General features: G+C 42.2%; 1 protein-coding gene across 2 annotated transcripts; it reads right to left on the reverse strand.

The window, feature by feature from the left end:
• Positions 1–1031: 1031 nt before the first annotated feature.
• Positions 1032–26870, reverse strand: dnajc16 (DnaJ heat shock protein family (Hsp40) member C16). 2 transcript variants are annotated; one of them, XM_033048338.1, is made up of 16 exons: positions 26696–26870; positions 26294–26399; positions 22695–22853; positions 22194–22260; positions 20297–20630; positions 19201–19385; positions 18876–18980; positions 17733–17891; positions 16863–16993; positions 12961–13144; positions 11256–11444; positions 10360–10436; positions 7080–7160; positions 5901–6014; positions 4676–4843; positions 1032–2860 (listed from the first exon to the last, which is right to left on the reverse strand). In XM_033048338.1, exons 3-16 carry the CDS (start codon positions 22850–22852, stop codon positions 2425–2427), a joined length of 2388 nt encoding a protein of 795 aa, XP_032904229.1. In that variant the 5' UTR covers position 22853; positions 26294–26399; positions 26696–26870; the 3' UTR covers positions 1032–2424. The 2 variants fall into 2 exon arrangements, with proteins under 2 accessions (XP_032904229.1, XP_032904230.1); XM_033048339.1 differs by lacking the exon at positions 26294–26399 and having other exon boundaries at positions 2425–2860; positions 26696–26853.
• Between the last annotated feature and the right edge of the window lie 280 nt (positions 26871–27150).

Below are 27150 nucleotides of genomic sequence, written 5' to 3' on the forward strand. Positions count from 1 at the left end.
GCCCATCTAAGATAGACACAAAATGCTGGAGTATCAGCGGGTCATGCAGTTTCTCTGGAGAAAAGGAATCCTTCTTCGTTGGCCCATCTATGTTTGAACCGGCCCGTTCGCGGAGCTCGGATTTGGCCGCTGGACTTACTATCAAGATTGAGGCTTAGCAGGCTGTCGTCTTGTTTCCCCAAGGAGGGAAATATAGCTGAGAGAGGACCCCAAAGTCCTTAGTTACACAGGCAAATATATATATCACAAGTTCACGGGCAGATATATTTTCCCCACCCTTATTGCATGTTGTTCATTGTGCACTTATGGCTGGGACGACAGATGGTGCAATGGGCTAAGTGTTCGGCTGGCAACCGGAAGGTAGCCGGTTCGAATCCCGCTTGGAGTGCATACTGTCGTTGTGTCCTTGGGCAAGACACTTCACCCACCTTTGCCTGTGTGTGAATGTGTGTGAGTGATTGGTGGTGGTCGGAGGGGCCGTAGGCGCAGATTGGCAGCCACGCTTCCGTCAGTCTGCCCCAGGGCAGCTGTGGCTACAGAAGTAGCTTACCACCACCGAGTGTGACTGAGGAGTGAATGAATAATGCGATGTAAAGCGCCTTGAGTATTAGAAAGGCGCTATATAAATCCCATCCATTATAAAACTAGCCTGCCTGCCAGCCAGGAAGGAATCTTTGACACTTGGCTACCATTCGATTGCCGCACAACCTTCAGGCCATTATCTTTTAGGTTCCATGTCTTCCTTCATCTCTCTCAAAAGCTGATCAATGTGCCATGAATTGCCAGTAATCGCTGCCCTTATAGACACAAAATGCTGGAGTAACTCAGCGGGACAGGCAGCATCTCTGGACGTTCCGTCACCCATTCCTTCTCTCCAGAGATGCTGCCTGCCCCACTGAGTTACTCCAGCATTTTGTGTCTATCTTCGGTTTAAACCAGCATCTGCAGTTCCATCCCACACATTTCGCTGCCTTTATTTCAGGTTCCATTCTCTCGCAGTGACACAAACTGGACACCGAACGAGTTAGAAATACTCCTAAACTTTAAAATTTAATAAATACATTAAATGCAGTTTACATTACTTGCATTAGATACTGCTAGAGGCAACCGAGCACAGGAAGTGCAGAATAAATTATTTCAGTCCATGAGTCCATGAGTTATGGTTCAGTTCTGTTAATATTTGATCTATTCTAATGCAGGCCAAACTGCATCCCCAAAGCCGGCTCCACCAATAATCTTACACAACCGTTAATCCTGCAATTGACATTACAACTATAATTAAACTCCTGTTCCGAAATGCTTCTCATTCCGTTGGTTAAATCTGTCAAATGTTGGTTTGTCGCACCATGTGATGAAGGGTTGTTCAGAAAGTCCAAGTTTGTCCAAGCATCAGATGTCAGCGAGGATGGACAGTGAAGGGCAGGAGGTGGGGTTGGTGGCTAACAGAGGTTTGTATGAGGCGAGGGAGGGGGGTGAGGAGGGAGGGGGGTGAGGAGGGAGGGAGGAGGGAGGGGGAGCAGAGGGAGGGGGAGCAGAGGGAGGGCAGGAGGGGGAGCAGAGGAAGGAGGGGGTGGGGAGGAGGGAGGAGGGAGTTGAAACTCGTCAGGTTTCTCCCAGACGGCCAACCGGTGGCAGCTCTTTGTAAATTCATCTCAGTGCTTGCGGCCGCAGGGACGAGGAACATTGTCCACATGCGCTGCGGCCATTTTGGCTGCTGAAGGACCGTTGGAAGATGGCGGTCAGTTCCAGTACCTCAGCAGGAGTGGAGAAACCAGAGTAGGGTTTGGGTGGCGGGGAGAGAGGGAAACGGGAGGACAGCTGTAAAGTGCACCAGGTGAAGTAAAACCTCACAATGACCAACCAGCAACTTCAGTAAAGTCCACCACACCTCCACTCAATTCCAAATTGGAGGACGGGGCTAAAATCAAGTTTCTTTCCGTTTTTCTCAGCGGTTTCTGTTGGGAAAGGTGGAGGTAGCTGTCTGTCTTTGTTCTTATTCCCTTATTTATTGTGAGTTAACTGTATCAAACACAGGGCAGTGGGGGGAGGTAGGGCCAGAGCACCTTAGTTAAACTTAACAATTCAAGTACTTACGCAAATTCTGGTGAAAACATCTCCGATGTCTTTGTGTTATTACCCATTCTGCTCTACAAATCCACTCACTCACCAACCCCCTCATTTAGTCGCAGTGCAAATTAAGGAGTTTATTCTTTTCCCAGGCAGGAAAAAGTGTGTAAACATAGATTTTGTAACTGTCCAATTGCCCTCTTCTTGTGTTTCACTTTATATGACTCTTTTTTTCTAAAAAAAGTGGACAGAATCTTTTTTTTTTTTTTTTAAATGAAAGAGGTGTGTGTTGCTGCTGTATGAAAATGTGGCTCAGATGCAACTTTCGGCAAAAAATGCTGTCAAGACTACAGAATGTCAGTGAAGCTCAGGCCAAATGGGTACGTAATATCGCTGCAGAATCCCCTCGAGCAGCCTGTCCATCCACAGATTAAGTCTGTTGAGCAGTTGCTTGGTCTGCTTGGTAGATAGATTGGAGCTGGACAGTTGCGGATGTGGGCAGTCTGGTTCCGGTGCATTCGATGCACCCTCACATCCACTCCAATCTTGTTTCGATTCTGAGCTGCTCAGTGCACCACGGTTCTCAATTTCATTACAGAGTTTGGGTTTAAACAGGCAAAAGTATTTCCGATATCCATTTAATGCCAGCACGTAGCCAGTGTAGTTCTGGTCGTGGCAATTTTCATCTTGTGCGTTGGAAATCCGAGCAGGATCCTGGGCATACTCCAGCAGGTCTTCCAGCCACCTGCGATGTTTTGATAAGTTTAAAAAGGAGAAGTGTAACGATTTATTCCTGGAACAAAAATAAAAGTAAACATTTAGAACTGTACAACAATGGTGCAGTTCTTAAAGAATATTTCAACGGGATAGAGAGAACAAGGAAATAAGAAATTGATATCACTTGATCTCAAGATATTTCACCTGTCACCCAAATTTACAAGAGCATTTCTAACATCTATCCATCTATCTATCTATATAATATTAAAACTGTGTGTGTGTGTGTGTGTTTCTGCCTGACTTGTGGGTGCCAGCCTTTGATTCGTTGCTACGCCAACACCAGACCCACAAACACCCAGATTTTTCCCATTTCGGTAGAGATTTCACTTTTCATTCCAAGTATCCACTCCTGATTAAATTCCGTCGTGTTTATGTACACATTTTTAATAAAATCCTTCTTCCCCCCCCCCCTCCCCACTCACTCATGTTGTCGCCTCCTGCTGGCCAGCGACCATAACGGCTGCTGGCGCCCGCATCTCGCCTCAAAGACGGCATTTAAAAACAGCCGCACTGCTGAGTCCTGAACGGCTTGAGTTGGAGGACCACGTCTCCCATGGGGGCTACGGGTAGGGAATGGCTGCGTTGGGGGAGCAGACCCAACGGGTCTGCACTTGGTCTAGTATACTATTAAAAGTCTCATGTTGTATGTGTGTTGTATGTATGTTTTGTATCTTCCTCAAAACACTACGCACTAGCACTTAATTTTTTACATATTCTAACTCACATTTTCCCGACCACGCCCTACTTAGCTTCACTTAAGATTTCATCCTATATTTCTCAAGTTATTCATGATTAAAGTTTTTTTTAAAAAGGCAAAAAACAGTTCTCACACACAGCCTTTTTCCAGGACCTTCCACTGATGATGTCACAATTCCACTCACAACACACCAATCACAATGAGCTCTCAAGCTGCCGAGTGGCACAATGACATCACAATGGGACGTTGCCAACCGCAACCGCAGAAGGAGAGGTTGCCAAAGGCGGGTCCCATCAGAGGGTGGGCAACGAGTGCCATTTGTCATGGGCCTCATGCCTGTCTACTTCAAAGAGATCTCGATTTGGGGGCCTCTAAAATTGAGGGGCCTCTGCTTGATCTTAGTTTGGGGGCCTCTAAAACTGAAATTGGCCTGGGTCTCAGTTCATCTATGAGAGGGTCTGGCCAAAGCTGCCATAGTGGGAGAGGGGGAGAGAGGGGGATGGAGAGTGTTGCACAGGGCCGGTTCATGGGCTTGCCGGCCTCCTGTGTTTTCTGCGGCCATGTAGAGACCGTGTTCCACTTGTATATGGAGTGTGTGAGGTTGCTGCCCCTGTACGGATATCTGAAGGGGCTGCTCCTCAAGTTCTGGTTGCATCGTAGTCCCATGATCCTGGTGTTTGGACACAAGGCAGGGAGTGGGGGGGGGGGATGATCTCCCTGTCGGTTTGCTCTTGGGCCAGGCCAAGGTGCCCATTCGCGAGTCTCCCCTGCCCCCCGCCCCCCCACTGCTGTTCCTCCTCCTAAGTGTTTTGGCCCGAAACGTTGCCTATTTCCTTCGCTCCATAGATGCTGCTGCACCCGCTGAGTTTCTCCAGCACTTTTGTCTACCTTCGATTTTCCAGCATCTGCAGTTCCTTCTTAAACATGATTGGTGTAGACTTGATGGGCCAAATGGCCTAATTCTGCTGCTATCACATGACGTTATGACCTTAGTGTGAACGGGTGTTCCATGGTCGGCATGGACTCAGTGGGCTGAAGGGCCTGATTCCATGCTGGTCCATCAACTTAACTAACAGCAGTGCATTCCTCGACAAAGTTTCACAACTTCCACCCCTGCCCACATGCAAAACTCACCAGGTTACAGGGTAGACTTCATGTGCAAACCTTTGGATCAAAGTATTCTTGGTAGCATCAGTAACAGCGACCAGCACATTGATGTTTCCAGGCATGAGCCGCATGAGGTTGCTGGTATAGTTAACATAAGTGAGTTCTGTCACTTCCACAAAGACCTGCTCCGCTGACCTATTGAGTAAAGATGCATTATGCAAATGCCATTATGGTCTCACCTTCAGATGCATTTTTATCCTTCACATTCAAATTGAGTAACACCTCATTGCCAGCCAAGTTTAAAAAACGTATACAGTGAAACTCAGCTCAGTTTAGCTTATTGTCACGTGTACCGAGGTACAGTGAAAAGCTTTTGTTCCGATATTCTGGCATGCTCTGGAATTCAGTGGCCAATTGGAAGATTTTCCATGGATATTGAATGTAATTTTGATTAATACCCCCAAACACTTTGAAGTTGTTATCTTCTGACAAAAAAAATTACGTGGTATTATAATATACTTTCCTCAATGGACCAGGTGAGTGAAGAGGGAGTTCGGGGGGGGGGGCATGCTCTGCTGAGTGTAGTGGACATGAGGGAACTGGGGTGTCGGTGAGTGGAAGGCGAGCGTGGGAAGCGGTTGAGTTGAAAAGAAACGCGGCAAATATCACAGTTCGAGCCAAATGTCATCCATTGGGATTTCTAAGTAAGTAACTCAGCGGGTCATGCAGCATCTCTAAAAACATAGACAGCACGACGGCATGCGGTAGAGTTGCTGCCTTGCAGCGAATGCAGCGCCGGAGACCCGGGTTCGATCCTGACCACGGGTGCTGACTGTACGGAGTTGGTACGTTCTCCCCGTGAGTTTTCTCCGAGATCTTCGGTTTCCTCCCACACTCCAAAGATGTACAGGTATGTAGGTTAATTGGTTTGGTAATTGTAAAAAATTGGCGCTAGTGGGTGTAGGATAGTGTTCATGTGCGGGGATCGCTGGTCGGCGCGGACCCGGTGGGCCGAAAGAGCCTGTTTCCGTGCTGTATCTCTAAACTAGAAGATGATGTTTCAGATCGGGACCCTTCTTCAGAAAGTCTGGAACTTAATAGGATGTGCCTTGTGGAGCATGTCTTTGGTGACAATAAACAATGGATCTGATTCAGAGTTGAAGGTGGAAAAATAACAAGCCCATTAGGTCAAAATTAGTGGTAAGCAAGAATATAGATAAGTGTAATGCATTTAATGTTCAGACAGCAGTACCTTATGTTGCTGGAGGTGTTGGGTTGCTGCTTCTTTGATACATCCTGAACCTTGGCTGTTTCTGGTTCCTCCATCTTTTCAGGTTCAGACTTCCTCTCCAGCTCGTTCGGTTCCCTGAAATAGTTTTGGAATGAAGTTTTTAATTTCCCCATTTCCAGGACGTTTTATTATGTACCGATTGGCTTAAAAATCATCCCGAGACAGCAATAAGGTCCAAGTGAACCATATTAAAAATAAAGGTTAATCAGACACGTGTAGACATTACACACAAAAAGCTGGAGTAACTCAGCGGGTCAGGCAGCATCTCCAGAGGGAAGGGATGGGTGACGTTTCGGGACCCGAAACGTCACCCATTCCTTTTCTCCAGAGATGCTGGCCAATCCGCTGAGTTACTCCAACTTTTTATGTCTTTGGTTGAAACCAGCACCTGCAGTTCCTTCCTGCATTGCACTGAAGGAGATGAATTATTAGGAGCCCAGATCAAGAGCTGCATCAGATGGGTGGGTTTCAGGGAGTCTTATGAACAGCAATAGACAGGAGACGCTCAACAACTGCAGGCAAACCCACTAATGGAAGCTCAAAACCCCACCTTAACTTGACAGACCGGGAAAGTCCAGCTGGTCTTCAATGTTCTGCCCCATGAACAGAGAGCTATGCAAAAGTTGTAAAGAAGTTAGGCAAGATAGATGGCAAGGGTATGGAAACAGAGTGCAGAAGTATCAAATGGTGTTAAAGGTTTGCATTGCAGAATGGAGAAGAACTCAAGATTCATTTTCGGATATCAACACCTAACTTCCAAATATTTTGTTTAAATTCTGTACTGGGGTAGGGGGGGGGGGGGGGGGGAGATACATCCACATGAAGGGGTATAGGCTTTGTGGAGGCAGTTGAATACTCTGGCATTGGTCTTGAATTTGTTACCGTAACCATTAAGCAACCTATTGTCCTTCAGCTGCCATTAGAACTGTTGTCAACTTCCAGAATTTTTTTATTTGCAATCCAGGACACAAATTGGCATGTGTAGGAAAGAATTGCAGATGCTGGTTTAAACCGAAGATAGACACAAAATGCTGGAGTAACTCAGTGAGACAGGCAGCATCTCTGGAGAGAAGGAATGGGTGACGCTTTGGGTCCGAGACCCTTCTTCAGACCAAATTCACAAATTGGCATGTTGCTTACCCAAAAGCCTGAATGATGAATGCTCCAAGCAGAATGAAGATCACAGAGAACAGCAGAGAGATCAAAGGCATCATTTCCCTCCTGAAATAGAAAAAGAATCAGCGTTATTCATGTTTGTTTCTCCCGGGGTAATTTCCGATACTCACAACTGCACCTCCTCCACAATGACCTTTTATCCCATCATTTATCCACTTGTCCCAATACTGGCATCTTTCACCTTGCTCTATTTAATCGTTCCTCATTTATCTCTTCTGTTTCTCTGGCGTTGACCTTCCCTTTCGTTCACCTCCCCCCTCTTTTCCATGAATCTTATAACCATATAACAATTACAGCACGGATTAAAACTCTTGTCTTTAACATTTTCCTGAAAGGTCATGACTTGAAATATTAACTGTGTTTCTTTGCCACAGAATCAGACCTAGCTGAGTATATCTAGCTTTTCCTGTTTTACCCCTGACCTTCTCCGTCTGCAGGCTCTCCACTCCTCTACTTACTGAGTTTATTCCTTTGCTCCCATTGACATTGTGGTCTGGCAGAACTTTCTAAGTTCCAGTAACCCAGTGATAGCTGTGCAATTGCCAATAGTTCGTGCTGCCCGACCTGCTGAGGTTTCCATAGAAGAGTACAGCACCAGAACAGGCCCCCAGCCCAGTGTCCATGCCGAACATGATGCCAGGTTAAACTAACCTCTTCTGTTTGCATGTGATCCATTGCCTGCATATCCATGTATCAGTTTAAATGCCTCTTGAACACCACTATCGTATCTGCCTCCACCACCACCACCACTGGCAGTGCCTTCTAGGCTCTAATCCACGCTAATACCCTCTTGTCTATTCCTGCTTTTTTTTTGTTTTGTTTATGTTATTAGAAGTTAATACAGTACAAAACAGTACAGTGGAACCTAATTTTAGGTGCCAACTATGTCATACCGTAATCCATTCTATGTACAACCTCTAGTTTTATGTTTTGAGAAGGGAGTAAGCAAGACAAGAAAAAGAAAACAATAGAAAGGGGAAAAAGAGGAAAAATAGATGGTAGAGAGTAGCGAAACGTGAAGTGTGTATATAAAAAAAAAAAGAAAAAGTGGAAAGTAGAAATAGGAAAGAAGGCCCCTTAAAAGAGAAATTTTCAAATCTATATTCGGAGATGTAAATCTATCCACGTCATAAACTGAAATCAGCAATCCTTATGGTACCGCTGCATCATGATTCCAAAAAGTCGATGAAAGGAGACCAACTCCTTAAGAATTGGTCATATTTCTCTATTAGTCGGAGTCTCATTTCTTCAAGGCGTGCTATATCCATCATATTCCTAATCCACATTTTAACAGTTGGTATGGTTGTATTTTTCCAAAATTTAAGTATCAATTTCTTTCCAATTATTAACCCATAATTAAAAAAAACGTTTTGGTCTTTATTTAAATTGATATCTTCTACTATTATTCCAAATATAATCCATTCCGTTTTAGGTTCTATTGTGGACTTAAAAAGCTTTGTAAATATATCAAATATATCACTCCAAAATGTATTCAACTTTGTACATCCTACAAATGAATGTGTTGTATTAGCGTTTTGAAACAAACATTTATCGCATCTGGGAGAGACGTTTGGATAAAATTTATTCAACCTCGTTTTTGAATAATATAGTCTATGTAATAATTTGAATTGAATTAAATTATGTCTTGCATTAATAGAACAATTATGTGTGTTCATCAGATACTTTTCCCATCTATCCTTCGAGATCTTTATCATTAGCTCATGTTCCCAATCTTCTCTTAGTGCTTCTGTTGAGGGTAATTCTCTATTTAATATATTATTATAAAAGTATGATATTAGTTTTTGTGAATCAGCCTTAATATTCATTGCTTCTTCTAAAGGGTCTAAAAATAGTTTGAAATCTATGTATATATTTCTTCATAAAGTCACATATCTGTATATATTTAAAATATTGATTATCCTTCAGTTTAAATTTTAATTTTAACTGTTGAAATGATAACAGTTTGCCCAATTCATACATATCCCCTACTTTCCTGCATTTCAATGGCAATTATTAATGATTGAACCTTGAAAGTAACATCAGGTTATGTCGAAGTAGTAGTCAAGCATAATGCTTTTCTCAAGCAAAAAACTGCTGGGGGAACTCAGCAGATCAGGCACCATCTGTCGAAGGAAATAGACAAATGACATTTAGTGTTGGGACTCTAGGGGAGATAGCTGGTCGAGAGAGGCAAGGGGAAGGGGTGGGGGCAAGAGCTAACAAGTAGGTGAATCGAAGCGGGGAGGGTTGAAGTTGAGTCAGGTGGGGGAAGAGATGAGCGGAGATGGTGAAAGTGGAGAGGACTAAAGGGCGCAATGGTGGAATCTGATAAGGAAGGAAAGCGGGGAGTGAAATGTAGAACCAGAAGGCGGGATGGTGGGTAGAAGGGACTAACGTGGGGGGGGGAGGGGAGCTGAAAAATGGGGGGGGGGGGGGGCAAGGGAAAGGAAATTGATGTATGGGGGAGGTCAAGGAAGGGAACTGGGTGACAGGAACAGTGGAAGTGAAATGAAAGGTGTGCATGGGTTGGGGATGAGGAAAGTGGGGTGGATAAGGAGGGGGGGGTTACCAAAGATTGGATCATTCAATGTGCATGCCATGGGTTGTGGGCTACCTAAGGCACCGATCTTCCAGTTTGAATGGGGCTTCACTCTGGCAGTGGCGGAGGCCTATATAATCCTATTCTCACCAGACCTCTGCACCTGTAAAACTTTCCACTGGGGGAGTGGAAATCACACAGGAGGAATTAGAAGAGAAGAATGCTCCAGTGGGAATATTAACCAGCATCTCCTCATTCAGAATGTAATTGGCCCACTCTGCCAGAGCATCAACCCTCGTCACCTCAGAATTTAAATGTTTGTGGATTTTGTTTTAGTTCTTCCATAGTTTTAGAACGGAGACGAGGAAACACAGTGGTGAGTGTGGAATTCTCTGCCTCAGAGGGCGGTGGAGGCAGTTTCTCTGAATGCTTTCAAGAGAGAGCTAGATAGGGCTCTTAAAAATAGCGGAGTCAGGGTACATAGGGAGAAGGCAGGAACAGGGTACTGATTGGGGATGATCAGCCATGATCACATTGAATGGCGGTGCTGGCTCGAAGGGCCGAATGGCCTACTCCTGCACCTATTGTCTATTGTTTTCTGATAGCTCTCTGTCACCCGCTACAATTTCATGCTTCAACTGGTTTCAAAGCAGTGGGTGACACGAGCTACTTTAATGATGACCAGCTGCAATATCAGGCACTTACCAGTTATGAGTGAACCCAGATTTCCAGATTTGCGATACATAATCCATCACGGCATACAGCCAGCGGACCAGGAAGATCTGGAGAGAGAGTGTACTTTTAGAGTTTTACACAACAGTTCATTATCAACTGATACCACCATTTTTTCCCTGCACAAATACAACTGTTAAAACACAAATTGGAGGAACAGCACCTCCTATTTCGCTCAGGCAGCTCGCACCCCAGCGGTATGAATATTGATTTCTCCAACTTCAAGTAACCCTTGCTTTCCCCCCTTCCGTCCCTCCCCTACCCTAGTTCTCCAACTAGTTTCACTGACTTCCTGATTAATTTTATTGCCTGTACATTGATCAGCATCTGCTTTGATCTGTCCTTTTCACACCCTACGTGCTCTTTGAACCCTTCCATATTTTTAATCTCCCTCTCCCCTGACTCTGTTTAAAAAAGGATCTTGACCCAAAACTTCACCTGTTCCTTCTCTCCAGAAATGCTGCCTGACCTGCTGACTTACTCCTCCATTTTGTGTCTATTATCGGTCGGTGTAAACTAGCATCTGCAGTTCCCTCCTACACAAATGTTAAAACTTGTTTTTGGAAATGTCTAAGGATCTCGAACTGAAACTGTTCAAAAATACCCATTCTGATTTTTAAACGCAAGATTAACCTGTTTGCCCTTGTGCTGATTCCCCGATACAGAATAGATTACTGAGAGAATTTCTACTGATAATGAGGAATAATGGCAGTTAAAACAATCAAATTGGTGGCCATGGATGGGCATCCTTTTGGGTCAGGACCCTTCTTCAGGTATGGGCATCTTATTTTGTTTTGAAAATCACAGGTAAAGTTGATGTCCATTCAAGCAGATGTTTTACTTTTAAAAACACTTTTTAAAACACTTACTGGTGCAAATTCGTCATTCAGTTCTGGGAGAACAGCTTCGTGGGCGAAGAATGTATGGTGCCCCGCGTCTAATAACTGATTCACCTCAGTAAAGAGTTGGACTTTATCTTCCTCACTCCCATTCCATCCACTTTCAAGCAATTTATAGAACACTTTCCTTGGAATAGTGCTTTGCTGTAGAATCACAATCTGTCCAACAGATATTTTAGAAAAAAAAGAAAAGATTTTATAATAAAAACATGTCCAGTGTAAGCAAGGAGTATGATGAAATACAGTACAGGATGCATTATCAGAATAATGGACAATAGATATACCTTTGCAGATGAAAGATCACCAAGATCAAACATTAAATCTATCCACCGCTGTTTTCAGCTTTGTTTTTCTATAGCTTTATAAATATCATTTTCACGAGCCAGCAAACATGCAGATTGATGATCCGGGGCAAAAGGAGCAAAGATCTTTTCCTGATATTCTAAATTACCTTAGTTGTGATAATTTCTGTTTATTGGATATTCTATAACTGCATATAGTCAAGTCAAGTCAAGTTTATTCGTCACATACACATACGAGATGTGCAGTGAAATGAAAAGTGGCAATGCTCGTGGACTTTGTGCAAAAAACAAACAAACAAACAAACAAACTACAAACAGAATGGAACAGAATCACATATTATTTTACATATAGGTAAGGGTTTTAATATGATTCTAAAGAACAGGCTCAGAATGCGCACTAGAACACAGCAGCACAGCTGAATGTTCAAAATCTTAAAGAAAGAACCAGGGGTGGAGCTGAAGTTCATGCGATGGACCAAAGGATCGTTTCAAAGACAAGAAATGGCTTCTCGTGAATGCACAGAAGAAAGTACATTTATAAGTGATTCTGTCTTTAAATAATTTGAGTTGATATCTTCGAAGAAAAGACTAATTTCTAAAGTATTTCCACAAGTTGTGTGGCTCTTTAGGATGTCCCATCCAAGAATCCTAATATAACAAATTAAAAATCCTATTTGCTCGCAGTTGGCCCATATTCCTCTAGTTTAGACCAAAACGCCAAACATGGGCAAATGTTCAGTTTAGTTTAGTTTAGTTCATTGTCAGGTACAATGAAAAGCTTTTGTTGCGTGCTAACCAGCTAGCAGAAAGACAATACATGATTACAATCGTGCCATTGCAGTGTATAGATACATTATAAGGGAATAACGTTTAGTGCAAGGTTAAGCCAGCAAAGTCCAATCAAGGATAGTCCGAGGGTCACGAATGAGGTAGATAGTAGTTCAGCACTGCTCTCAACCTCATTGGTGACTCTCGGACAATCCTTGGGACAAGCTTGGATGGGGCATCTTGTTCGCCATGGACGAGTTGGACCGAAGGGCCTATTTCTGTGTTGTTGGACTCTATGACCAATGAAATGGCTGCCACTGTCTTCTATCACAGACAAATACTGACAATTATATCAAGCCGTAACCTCAGCTTAAAGATATAGACACAAAAAGCTGGAGTAACTCAGCAGGACAGGCAGCATCTCTGGAGAGAAGGAATGGGTGACATTTCAGGTCTCGACCTGAAAAATCTCTGCAGAGATGCTGCCTGTCCCGCTGAGTTACTCCAGCTTTTTGTGCCTATCTTTGGTTTAAACCACCATCTTCAGTTCCTTCCTCCACAAACCTCAGCTTAAAAGTGTATAAAGTTACAGTTATTTTACTCACATTTGGCGTCAGACTACCTCTCAGTACTGGTGGGAGTAAGGCATTAACAAATGCTTGCTGCCGTTCTGGGTAGATGTATGCAAATCTCAGAGACTCTTTCACATTCGCAGAGGCAAAGGAAACAAAAGAGTTGTACGGGGTTTGCAGCTTCTGTATCTCTCCAATTATTAGCAGGACACAATATCTGCAGAAGTCAAATGATCACGCATATATTACCATCTTGCTCTTCATCCCAGTCAGTTTTGAAAATCTTTGACTTCATGTATCAGAGTATCAAGAAGCATGATAGGCAGAAATAGTGAACCTGGTGAACTACCAACCTGCCCACATTGTCAGGCACTGACTGCTCCATTGTGGAAGAATCTGCTGTTCTCATTGTGCTCTTTTGTGTTACTGCAGAACCCACAAAACCAAAGTAGATGTGCGTCATCCTCAACCATAGCACATAGAACAGCACAGGAATAGGCCCTTTGATCCAGGATGCCCTTGCTGAACACAATGCCATTTTAAACTAATCTCCTCTGCCTGTATATAATCCATAATCCCTCTGTATCTATGTGCCCATCCAAAAGCCTCCATTATAACTGTTTCCACCACCACCACCCCTGGAAGTGTGTTCTAGGCACCCACCACCCTTTGTGTAAAGATCTTGTTCTGCACAAGAAGCAGGAGTAACTCAGCGGGTGAGGCAGCATCCATGGAGAGAAGGAATTGGTGATGTTTCTCGACCCGAAACATCGCCAATTCCTCTCTCCATAGATTCTGCCTCACCCGCTGAGTTACTCCAGCTTTTTTGTGTTTACCTTTGATTTAACCAGCATCTGCAGTTCTATCTTAAACACTTGTTCCGCACATCTCCTCTAAACTTTGCCCCTCTCACCTTAAAGCTATGCTCTCTCTCGTCTTTGATATTTCGGGAAAAAAAAGTTCCGACTGTCTACAGTGTATATGCCTCTCGTAATGTTTTACTCTTCACATTGTGTTTTTTGATTTTTTTTGATTTTGTGTCTTTGGAACAATTTCTATCTTTAATTTGTATATTGATGATGTCCTTATTATTTATTTTTCTCCGACTATATGTTTTTTTCTCTTCTGTTAATCTTTGTAAGGTGTCCTTGAGATTTGAAAGGTGCCCGAAAATAAAATTTATTATTATTATTATTATTATATCTGACCTCAACTCGGCCTCCAACGATCCAGAGAAAACACAAATGTTATCTCAATTAAACAAAACAATTGTATGCAATTAATGTCTCATTGGCAATGTTACTCAATGGCAGAATTTGCAAATTAGTGAAATCAAATATGCAAAATGTTAATTGCACAATGGATATTTGACAGATGATAAATGTGCATTGCTATCTTGTTGCATTTACTATTCGACAAAACAGAGCATAACGAATCTGTGCCTTCTAAATCACAACTCATGTACATGTGCTACAATCACAAGCAACCCATGGTGTCAACAGGCCATATTCCCAGTTGGCACTGATATACCTGTAGGCTCCTTTAGCCCCAAGAGCACTGGCTCACTGTTGCATTATTGCTTTGTTTCCCTGCTCTCTCCAGTCATTTGTCTTGAAGCTGCTGGCTCTGCTGAGCCACAGTTTCACAGGTGACACAAGAATCTGCAGATGCTGTCATCTTGAGCAAAGCACCAAAGCGCTGGAGGAACTCAGCAGGTCAGGCAGCATCTGTGGAGGGAATTACCAGATAACGTTTCTGGTTGGGACTCCTTTTTGGACAAAATGGGTCTGAAGCAGAGTGCTGAACCAAAACGTCACTTGTCCATTCCTTCCACAGATGCTGCCTGACCCGCTGAGTTCAGGACTCTTCTTCAGACTCCTTCCGTCTGAAAAAGAGTCCTGATCCAAAACGTTGTCAGTCAGTTCCCTCCACAGATGTTGTCTGTCCCGCTCGAGTTCCTCCAGCGCTTTGATTTGCACAGTTTCACAGGAGCCGTTTGCCTTTTTTATTGGCTTAAACAGTGAGTGCTGACAACCAAGTGATTCAACCCTTAAAACATCATTTATACAGTAGATGCATCCTACGGCAAAGGACACATGGATAATAGTCACTTCAAGAAACCATGGATAATTCTAATTCTTTCAGAACCTTAAGCTGTAGTTAAATTTGACTATTTTAGCACAGATATTGCATCAGTTCTTGCCCATCTACAATACAATACAATACAATTTATTTGTGTCATTTGAACCTCATTGAGGTTCAAACGAAATTTGGTTTCTGCAGTCATACACACAAGAAAAAGAACCAAGACACAACACAATTACACAAACATCCATCACAGTGAATCTCCTCCTCACTGTGATGGAAGGCAAAGTCTTATCTCTCTTATCTAGCAAAGTCTTATGTCTGGTCTCTGTTGTGCAATATTAACATGCTCAACCAAGGCAACAGGAAACCTTCCAAAACCTTGGTAGCTCCTCACTGCTGAAGTAGAATGTACCCGGCTGTACAATGCATCTTGCCTTCAAGGAAGACCAGACAGATTTGCTGCACTTTATCAATGACATCCTAGAGCTAAAGGCACCCGTAAATGTGACAGACATAAAATGCTGGAGTCACTCAGCGGGTCAGGCAGCATCTCTGGAGAGAAGGGATACGTGGCGTGAACATCATCTATTCCTTCACTCCACAGATGCTACCTGACCCGCTGAGTTACTCCAGCATTTTGTGTCTATCTTCAGTGTAAACCAGCATCTGCAGTTCCTTCTAACATATAAATGTGGCAGTCACTATAAATGCTTTCAAGCAGGTACAACAGCATTTGAAGCCAGAATTTCAGCCTGATGATCCCTGCACGACGGGATCAACAAAAAACAAGTAGAATGTGTCTGTTCTCCTGCAAGATCACGCTCAGTCGGTAGCACCCTTGCTGTGTGGATTCAGATTTCACTCCAGAGAATTCAGCGACACTCATTCAATTAGCAAGGAAGTACTGCTTTGACTTGAAACAGATGTTACACAAATTCTTGCCACTGCAGGTAAATGATTCCACGATGCAATTTAAAATAGCACAGAAATTCTCCCTGGTGTCCACAAATGAAGACAGCCTTCAGCTGACATCACAACAAAAATTGAGGATATCTGGTTATTATCTGTGCTGAGTAACTCAGTGGGTCAGGCAGATTTGTGGAGGCAACATGAGGTCGGGACCCTTCTTCAGACTGGTTATAGTAGTGAGGCGTAAGTAAAAAGTTGGAAAAGAGAGTTGGGGGCGAGAGAATCCTGACAAGTGAAAGGTGGATACCAGGCTTTGTCTTGTGGCCCCACCAATTTTCTCCAGCTCCCCCCCCCCCTTACTACAAGCAGTCTAGACCCAAAACGTTGCCTATCCATTCCCTCTACAGATGCTGCCCAACCCGCAGAGTTACTCTAGTACTTTATGTGGACCAAAAAGCAGGAGAAACTCAGCGGGTGAGACAGCATCTATGGAGCGAAGGAATAGGTGACGTTTCGGGTAATAGATGCTGCCTATAATAGATGCTGCCTCACCCGCTGAGTTTCTCCAGCTTTTTTGTCTACCTTCAATTTTTCCAGCCTCTGCAGTTCTTTCTTTAACAACTAGTACTTTATGTTATGTTCAATATTCCAGCATCTGCAGTTCTTTGTAGTCATTGTAGGCGCTGCTTTGTTGAATCTAAACAACTGGCCCTTGCATTTCCTGAGATTCAAAGCATTTCAATGACCATAAAATATTTTGGGAATCTCAAGTTCATGAAAGATGATATAAAAATATAGAAAATACAGATTTCTTTGTCTCTTGTCTCTTCTTGTCCCCTTCCCTTCAACTGAAGGACATGATGACTGCCAGACAAATAAATGTAATCCATTCAGCAATGAAAATCAAAAGAAATTATGATTTCTGTAAGATCAGTTACCTCTTCTGGCGACGATACTGTTTCACTGGACATAACTCCTCAAAAAGCCTTTGGTTTGCAAGGCGCGGAGCCACTAGGAATTTGTTGCTGGATATCAATTCTTCCATCATCTGTTTTTTTATTCCTTTTCCCTGCAGGAAATAATTTAAAACCATGAATTATTTCAACGCATCAAGTTGATAAACAATTACATCTTTCTTTTAAAACTACACTCCTACTCTTTTTTTTCTGCTGGAAACACTAATGCTCACTGGTTTGCTCCTCACAGCTAGGATAGCCAAGATAGCACAGGTTACCCAAGTATGGAAGTGCTGAGAATGATGGTTTGATTAGGGAGAGGAAGATAGCAGACCAAGCTCATGCATAAGGGGTTGTATCGTGATAACGTGATAACAGAGGCAGTTATAACCTAACAAATTCTATTACTGTAAGAATCGGCACTGTTAAAGAGGAAAGAAATTATGAGAGTAACAGGAAAACCCCTTGTGTTTGGGGATATCAGGCAACTGAGCAATCCTGTCAACAGCTAGAGAGCAGTCCTGAACTACTATCAACCTCACTGGAGACCCTCGGACTATCTTTAATCGGACTTTACCTTGCACTAAATGTTATTCCCTTCATCATGTATCTGTACACTGGACGGCTTCATTGTAATCATGTACAGTCTTTCTACTGACTGGTAGCACGCAACAAAAGCTTCACAAATACATGTGACAATAAACTAAACTAATAATAGAGAGAAGCAACAAGTCTCAGAGTAACACTGTGGCAATGTTTAACCTGACTTTAGCAACTGGAGGGAAACCTATATTCTATAGGAACTGAATTCTTCACAGTAACAGATATCTGAAACATTAAACATTCACTTACCTGAATAACATCAGATGCTTTGTGAATGTTCTCTTTAAAAATCATTATGGTAGATGTGTAGCTATTTATATTGTAATTAGTTAGGATTTCTTCAGTATTTTCTATTCCGGTCTCCACATAACCAAATGTAATATAATCTTTAAACTGGAAGGCAGTCAACTTCAGAAAGAAAAATGGATGTTAGAACAGCAGCTTGATTATTTTCCACAATCTGTGTTTGAATTAACAATAAGTTAATTGTTGCCAAGATGATATTTTAGCACCAACTTACAGATATTGTACACCATCGGAAATAAAAAATAAGAAGCATTTTTACAGATTATACTGAATATCTATGGCCACACAATTCGAGATAGAATATTAAACATTAGGGTACAAAAGGTACCTATATTCATTTAGAAAAAAAAAAAAATCACAAATACTATTAATAACCTCTATTTGAATGTTAATATCTATTTAATTAAATAAAAGTTTAATTAAAGAGCTGAAGCAAATTATTCAGAGAAGGCAACAAGCATGCTCGAAAATAAGTCTTAAATTTGTATACGAAGAAATATGCTTCGATGGTTAAAATGATTAGTTGTTGGAAGTTTTAAATGGTTTACAAAATGGACATTACAAAAATAATGAGGATATTACTGGGTGAGAGAGGGGGGAATCTGACAAAGACAATGAGGAAAAAATGACTGAAATGTAAATCCCATGGAGTAAAATTTGCAGGAAGGACATGTAGACAAACACCAGGGAGAGAATTAAGCACATGATTTATTGGGCATAACCCAAGTGGTAATTCCATCCAAAGTTAACTAGATATCAAGGTCAATTGTTAATTCTATCTCAAAATGGGCTTTGACACTATTATTGTGACAGGTTTCTTCAGTCTTGTCTATTTTCAAAAGAACATGTCTTATCGAACATGGAAAACAATTCATAGTTTAATGCCTTCAAAATCAAGACTCAGCAAGACCGTTGCTTTTTACCTAAATGGACCATGAACTACATGACCATGGAAAGGGATTTCATTTTAAATTTGTTTAGGATAATTTGACACAAGTAAAAGGAATATGCAGCACACATGCACAGTTATGCCTATAACACCACCATTACATGCTACAGTTCAACCAACTATCCAAAATGGATTACCTTGTACAAGAGTGGCACAATAGGTTTCTGGTGAAAGATTAACGCATGAGGCTTGTTATCATCCTCCCACGCGGACAGAAACTGTACATAATTCTTGTTAGTTACCTAAAAATGAAATCCAATATTTAGTGACATTCTAAAGGTGGGACAATGTGAGAGCATCTTTCCATTTTTCCACTGTCCCCCAACCATGACATTTGATTCAAAATGATTGCATATGTGCAGGGTAAACAGTGAGATTTCCAATCTTGGCTCAGTTTTATTACTCTGGCCACTAGCGAGACTTGATTATATTATTCAGACTAATATTCACAGAAATATATACCTGATCCAGAAGCTTACTCGGTAGAAGATTTTCCACAAACTGCCTCAAGTTATCTCGAACCACAACATTTTTAAAGAAGGACACTCTCCCATTGACGACTCCCACTATCGTTGGATGCTGGTAAATTCTAAGATGATTTAACAGGTGCCGCTCATACCCGGAATCAATCACACCAATCCCAACACCTGAAAAGAAATCAAAATGTGGCTTATTTAGTCAGTGTAAACACTGCCACAATGCAAAAATGTTCCCAATCCCCTCCCACACACCTATTCATACCACCCCACCTGTAAGCCAAGATTTGTACCGTGGTATAGTCAGCCCAAATAGGGATGCTTCATGCATGCCTGGTCCGCAAGTGTCGCTTTACGCCAATCACAAGAGCTGAACCTGATCTCGTCTCACCCAATGTAAACATAAAAATCATTTAATCATTTTTGTTAAAAGCCAGAGTGGCCAATTGCATTAATGGTCAGAATGCATTTTATTAACGTTAAATAATTCCTCTCTACATGTATAAGGGCAGCAGAGTGGTGCAGCTGGTAGAGCTGCTGCCTCACAGCACCAGAAACCCAGGTTCGATCCTCATTTCAGGAGCTCTCTGTGTGGAGTTTGCATGTTCTCCCTGTGACCACGTGGGTTTCCTCCGGGTGCTCCGGTTTCCTCCCACATCCCAAAATGGTAGATATGCAGGTATGTAGGCTAAATGTTTAAGAAGGAACTGCAGATGCTGGCAAATCGAAGGTAGACAAAAATGCTGGAGAAACTCAGCGGGTGAGGCAGCATCTATGGAGTGAAGGAAATAGGCAACGTTTCGGGCCGAAACCCTTGGGTTTCGGCCCGAAACGTTGCCTATTTCCGCTGAGTTTCTCCAGCATTTTTGTCTACCAGGTATGTAGGCTACTTGGCCTCTGTAAACTATCCATAGTGTGCCCCTAGAGAATGAAAGAGAAAGTGGGATAACCTAGAACTAGTGTGAACAGGTGATCAATGGATCACCCGTTGGATGGCGTGGACTCGGTGGGCCGAAGGGCCTGTCTCCATGCTGAATCCCCAAACTAAATAAGCTTTGCGATATATTCAGAGACTGACGTACCCAGAGGTTCAAGCTCTTGCACCACCTCCTTCCAGATTGGCTCAATATGAATGCAGCTGAAACACCAGTCGGAAGTCACTTTGATCAGATAAGGTTTCTTATGGCTGTCCGGCACTACTTCGTTCATGTACTGAGAGAAATGCAGTAGGTATTTATCATCAAATGAGTCACGGGCAGAATTAAACTCAAAGTTAAAAATAGAATCGTCGAAGAAGAAGCTGTCATATTTATGAAAACTCCGGAAGTGTTGATGCGGTTGTTTGTGATTCCCCGGCTGCCCGTCCACATCTCCATATTTATCAAAGTTCAACCTTCTCTCCTCATTTGACAGTACCTGAACAAAGAGAAGAGACGATCAGTTCATGTAGAGGACACAACGTTCAGCTAAAATTAGACTCAAAGTGCTGGAGTAGCTCAATGAGTCAGGCAGCATCCCTGGAGAAAATGGATAGATGATCTTTCGTATCGGAAGTCTGTAGAAGGGTCCTGACCCGAATCGTCACCTATCCATGTTCTCCAGAGCTGCTGCCTGACCTGCTGATTTATTCCAGAGCTGTGTGTTTTGTTTTTGTAAACCAGCACCTGCATTTACTTGCATCTCCTAACAATAATGTAAATGCACACAATGTTTGGAGGCACAGATGCCTACTGCCTTCACAATGTGGTCCCCTAGACAACTTAAGGATTTATAGACCCAAGCTCGAGGGATTAGTATAAACGCTACAAGGTAAAAAGTTAAAAATATCAATTTATCATTAGGAACAGAGTACAAATAAGATGTTATTTCAAATTAAAAGGCAAAACACTGACGCAAGGAGCAGGTTGCAAACTTACGGTACAGGAAGATGCAGAAGATTAAATTGAATAAAGAAAAATGTCATGGCAAATATTTTGGAAGAGAAATGGGAGGAGCCAGCATAAACAAATTGTACTATTTTAAAGGATATGAAGGGATAGAGGCCTCTCGGAGTGTATACGTAAATCTTTGAAACTGAGAAGGATCTTTAAAATAAAAATACAGGTGGGATCGTGGGCTCCCTTAATAAGAGGCGAGTCTACTTCTTGCAAATGAAACATAAATAAACCAAAGGAATAGTTAGATCTCAAGCCGGGTGTTGAGCAGCCAGGTTGTTGTCTCTGCGTCAATGTCTGTCAGGCCCTGAGCTCCATTTGGTGAGTGGAGAATTGTAATTATTTTCTGTTTCTGGGTCAAATTTCAGAACTTTGTTTCAGCACTTCCGGCAAGGAAGCACCCTTGAGAGTTAATGTAATTTGGATATGAGGAGCATGTGGGATAACATTATTCCTCTAGCAATACTCTTTTTAGATCCTGGCCACTGATTCTGCAGGTCCCCACTTTCCACCTCCTAGGTCTGACCCAGTTCTCTCTTCTCTCCACTAAACACCGGCCGCGACGCATTTAATCCTCAACATAACCACCAACCGCAAGCCCCCACACCAAATACCAATACTCTTTTCATAAGATCATAAGTGACAGGAGCAGAATTAGGTCATTCGGCCCATCATTCCGTCTTTCAATCATAGCCGATCTAGCTCTCCATCCCAACTCCTCTCTCCTGCCTTCTCCCCATAACCCTTGACACCCGTACTAATCAATAATCTATCTATCTCTGCCTTAATAATGTCTATTGACTTAGTCTACACATCCTTCTATACCAATGAATTCCACAGATTCACCATCCTCTGACTAAAGCAATACGTCCTCATCGCATTTCTAAAGTAACATTCTTTAATTCTGAGGCAAAGACCTCTGTTCCTAGACTCTCCCACTAGTGGAAACATCCTCTCCACATCTACTCTATCCAAGCCTTTCACTATTCGGTGAGTTTCAATAAGGTCCTCCCTCTTCCTTCCACTAACACAAAACTCATAATACCTCATATGACTTGCTGATCTGAATGAAATGATCTTCCGCCTTTGGGTCCTTATTCTTATCAGGGTGCCTGAAGAGAAAAATAATCAGTGATTGGATAAAGAAGACTAAAACCATTGCCATACATAAATAAAATGTGTTTTTTTTAAAGTTTGATAGAGCAATCCACTCGGCTAACGGGAATATTGACAGTAATTTTGACATTATTTCACATTAATTTTAAAACTAAAGAAAACCCAGTGCACAGACCACAATAAAGGTCAAAGAATGAAAAATGAAACAATTTGAATGAAAAATGATTAAGACATCAGCATGATTATGTTTATACAATTCTTATATCTTTATCGACATTCAAACTATTTCTTAAAGTTTAAACTGGAGTGTATGTAAATGTCCAACTAACCTCAAGGTATCTACTAAATACACAACATAACAGGAGAAATATTTCATGTAAATAAAATGATCCCCTCGTCCCAATTTCAACCGGTTTAGTCATAAACTCACCATTCCCGAGCCAGCTGCTTATAAGCTTTCTTTATTTCTGCCTGGTTAGCGGTTCTACTAACACCCAATAACTTGTAAGGATCAAACTCTCCTCCATGCAAGAGAGGGATGTTGAGCAGAAAGACTAGAATCACCAGTAATCTTCCAAAAGCAGCCATTCTAAAAACATTGAAAATTTGAAAAACATTGAATCATCTTTAATATTTTACATTTCAAAAGCTGACAAACAAAATGAATAAAACAAAAAGGATCACCTCCCCCCCCCCCATTTCAAAATCTAGCCCATTTTGTGGAAAGGTGTTCACCTAATGCAAAATAACATGGGGCCTCAAATATTTTATTCTGATACTATAGACCTGGGGTCTTAAGGCCATTAATGCAAATTTTGTAGAACAAATCCTTTTATTTTTATTAATATGTTTTTGTTTGTCGTTTATTATTTTTATTTTAATCTTAAAATGAACGCATTTAAAATACTAAAGAGTAAAAGAAAATTCAACAAATTGATCCTCCCCGACCGACGGCCACAATTAAAATATTAGTACGTCATGAGGGCTATTTTAACAAAATAATGTACATTTTGAAGTATATCTAATTGAAGTTTCTTGGATGCGGCCTTATTAGATTACAGCTAACTTAATGCAGCATTCCAACATGAAAAGGTTCCCCACCTCTGCTATAGACAATAGGTGCAGGCCATTTGGCCCTACGAGCCAGCACCACCATTCAATGTGATCATGGCTGATCATCCATGAGTTTAAAACATCAATATTTCACTTCATATTGAAACATTAATTAACACTTAATGGTAAATAATTAACAGCACCCAGCACAAGTTGAAAAAGTCTTAATAAATAATATAAAGAACCAATTTATAACAGCAACCTGTTCAAAGCAAACCACTTGGTCCACAAACACTTGCTGCTGGTCTGCTACAGTTCTCAATCTAAAGATTAACCATTATTGTCAATTGCAACTCTCTGCTAGAAGTGGTGTCACATCTACAAATATAACCCTAACTTTCGAAAGAAATAATAATTATTCAGAGTGTAATTAAATCGCCCCAAAGTAAATTTGTCAAAGATTAATGGGATTAACAACTAAATACAAAGTAAAATACAAAGATGAATGACAAGGTGAGGTTTCTAATGTTAATTCTCACATGACACCTACAAGTGTCAAAAAAAAGCAGAGGAGCAGGGCCATCAATCAGCCTACAATGCTCTGCCAAAACAGTGCCAAGTTAAAGTGATCTCCTCTACCTGCACATGATACATAGCTCTCTATTCCCTGCAGGACCATGTTTAAGGCAGATTTTAGAAATTTAGGAGATTTTCCAGTTTCAACCCAGGATCACCTGCAGCACAATTCCTTTAATTAGCCAAATCCACAAAGAGTGAGCATTGAACCTTAGCTACTTCATGGTGCAGGGGCTCAGCTGGACTATAGATAAACAATCATCAGAATTGCTAGATGCGGATCTGATTCCGTTCTGCTCCATAGATATTTAGTTAAAGAAGTTGGCACTAAGGGCAGTGAGATATCTTGTCATATCGCTAAAATACAGATGAAAGGGGGAAGATGGATTGGCACAAACACATATATTAGGTTTAGATTAATTATTGTTACGTACTGAGGTACCATGAACAATTGTTTTACGTGCTGTCCCATCACATCAGATGATACTACACGAATATAGTATAAAACGATAAAGTGCTGGAGTAACTCAGCGGGTCAGGCAGCACCACTGGAGAACACATATGGGTGATGTTTCGGGTCAGAACTCTTCTTCAGACTCCATCTATTGAGTTTGGCTTGACTAACCAAACTAAACTCAAGTACTAGAACATAGAACAGGCCCTACAACCCACAATGTTTCTGCCAAACATGATGCCAAGTTAAACTGATCTCATCTGCCTACACATGATACATGATCCATACCCCTCTATTTCCTCCACTTCCATGTGCCCATCTAAAGCCTCTTAAACAATACAATTATAGCTGCCTTTACCACCACCCCAGCAATACATTCCAAGCTCCCATTCCTCTCTGTGGAAAAAAAAAACTTGTCCCGCACATCTCCATTAAACTGTCCCCCTCTCATCTGATATCTACGCCCGCTAGTGTTGGATATTTCCACACTAGGAAAAAGGGTCTGAGCGTCTATCCTATCTATGCCTCTCATAATTTTATATACTTCTATTAAGTCTCCACTCAACCTGTGACATTTGAAAGAAAACAATCCAAGTCTATCCAACCTCTATCTGTAGCTGAAACTCTCTAATCCAGGCAGCATTTTGGTAAACCTCCTCTGTACCCTCTCCAAAGTCTCCACATCTCTCCTGTAATGGGACAACCAGAACTCCACACAATACTTGAAATGCAGTACCACAGTACTCGAGCTGCAACATGACTTCCTGGTTCTTATATTCAATGCACCTACCAATGAAGGCAAGCATACCGTACACTTATTTCCCACTAAAGTTGAAAGAAAGATACAATGTGCAGGCTCGAAGGGCCGAATGGCCTACTCCTGCACCTATTTTCTATGTTTCTAATGTGCAGAATATAGTCCTCAGAATTGTAGCATAGTGCCAGATTTACAGGTAGAAAAGATATACCAAAGACTAGGAAGATTGTATCAGATTGGTCAACAAAATAGAGAGAGTACAGAGGAGATTTACTAGAATGTTGCCTGGGTTTCAGCAACTAAGTTACAGAGAAAGGTTGAACAAGTTAGGTCTTTATTCTTTGGAGCGTAGAAGGTTAAGGGGGGAACTTGATAGAGGTCTTTAAAATGATGAGAGGGATAGGCAGAGTTGACGTGGATAAGCTTTTCCCACTGAGAGTAGGGAAGATTCAAACAAGAGGACATGACTTGAGAATTAAGGGACAGAAGTTTAGGGGTAACATGAGGGGGAACTTCTTTACTCAGAGAGTGGTAGCTGTGTGGAATGAGCTTCCAGTGAAGGTGGTAGAGGCAGGTTCGATTTTATCATTTAAAAATAAATTGGATAGTTATATGGACGGGAAAGGAATGGAGGGTTATGGTCTGAGTGCAGGTAGATGGGATTAGGGGAGAATACGTGTTCGGCACGGACTAGAAGGGCCGAGATGGCCTGTTTCCGTGCTGTAATTGTTATATGGTTATATTATATTGTATTTCCTCTTCTGGGACTAGCATGGAAAGTGTTGCGACATTTCCTTAGATTATCAAATAAATCATGAAGTGATTTTCAAAAGAGATAGATGCTGCTGCACCCGCTGAGTTTCTCCAGCTTCTTTGTGTACCTACTCACAATTCTATCAGGTCTACTACAGTCTTGCTCTCAACAACTTTACATAACAAATATTTTGAATTATAGGGATAGCAGCACTGGGTGACAGGATACAATCTGCAGTTTCATTCCAGATAGGACTGCCAGGTTAATTTACCAAGGGGTTCAGAAACTTCGACAGCACTCGAGTTAGTAAATGGTACTAAACTTGCTCTGGACACTACACAGTACTTATTACACGTGCGGCGTCGAGGGAAGAGGTTTTGATGGTTCTCGGGTATTGCCCTTCAAGGTCGTAAAAAGAATCCTGGGCATACTCACAGTCTAGCCGGAGACAAGGAAGGCCACAGTGACAAAATGCCAGAGGACAAGCAGAACCCATTGATCCGTAGTCGAGTTTGCAGCAGAGAAGGGAAGAGAGTCTGATCTGTAGGAGAAATTCCCAAGTTATTAAGAAAGGTAATATAAAACAGTTGTCACATGAATGCGCCTATGTAGATAAACGCCAGGCCGATCTGTCGCAGGGTTCAGGGTTTTGGGGTAGGAAGGAAGGAAGGCAGGTGCTGGTTTCACCTAAGATATAGACACAAAATGCTGGAGTAACTCAGGCAGCATCTCTGGAGAGATGGAATGGGTGACTGTGGGGGGGTGTTTAGTCCTGGCTTGTTATGTGTCAATGTTCAGGCGGCTGGGGGCCGGGGTGTGGGCCGGCTCCTGACTTACCCCTCGCAGCGGTCGGTCGGTCGGGCAAAACTTCACATCTCTCTCTATCTCTATCTCTCTATCTCTATCCCTTCCTGACTGACTTGACTGATGGAGCCGCAAGGCCGCAGGAGCGGACAACAAACAACGGCGCTTGTCCCGCCCCGCCCACGCCGGCTTCCGGTCCGCCGTCTATTCCCGACCCGTTGCCATGGTTTCCAGGCCTAGGCCCAAATATCACCCAGCACAACCAGAAGCAACAAACGTAAGGAATTGCTTTAAGAACCATTCCCTCCTTTGAAAGCTGTGTTTGTGTGTATTATCACGTATTAACAATAGATACTAAATACTTCCTATCCATATTATCTGGCGAAATATCTTTTCAAAGTCGTAATTGTATCCACTTCCATATCGGAATTTTTACCCTCTTCCATATCACCCACAGGGTCGGCTGCAGAAAAACGGTTTACGGGGAT

Source organism: Amblyraja radiata, chromosome 31 (assembly GCF_010909765.2).
Source record: "Amblyraja radiata isolate CabotCenter1 chromosome 31, sAmbRad1.1.pri, whole genome shotgun sequence".
Lineage (NCBI taxonomy): Eukaryota > Metazoa > Chordata > Chondrichthyes > Rajiformes > Rajidae > Amblyraja > Amblyraja radiata.

Bases quoted from the DNA above. Each gene is read 5' to 3' on its own strand.
- dnajc16 (XM_033048338.1), bottom strand. From the start codon at position 22,852: ATGGCTGCTTTTGGAAGATTACTGGTGATTCTAGTCTTTCTGCTCAAC. The intron at 11,445-12,960 runs GTGAGTAAAATA...TCTGTTGGACAG, and splicing joins GAGGTAGTCTGACGCCAAAT to ATTGTGATTCTACAGCAAAG. The intron at 4,844-5,900 runs GTACTGCTGTCT...TTTACTCAATAG, and splicing joins AACACCTCCAGCAACATAAG to GTCAGCGGAGCAGGTCTTTG.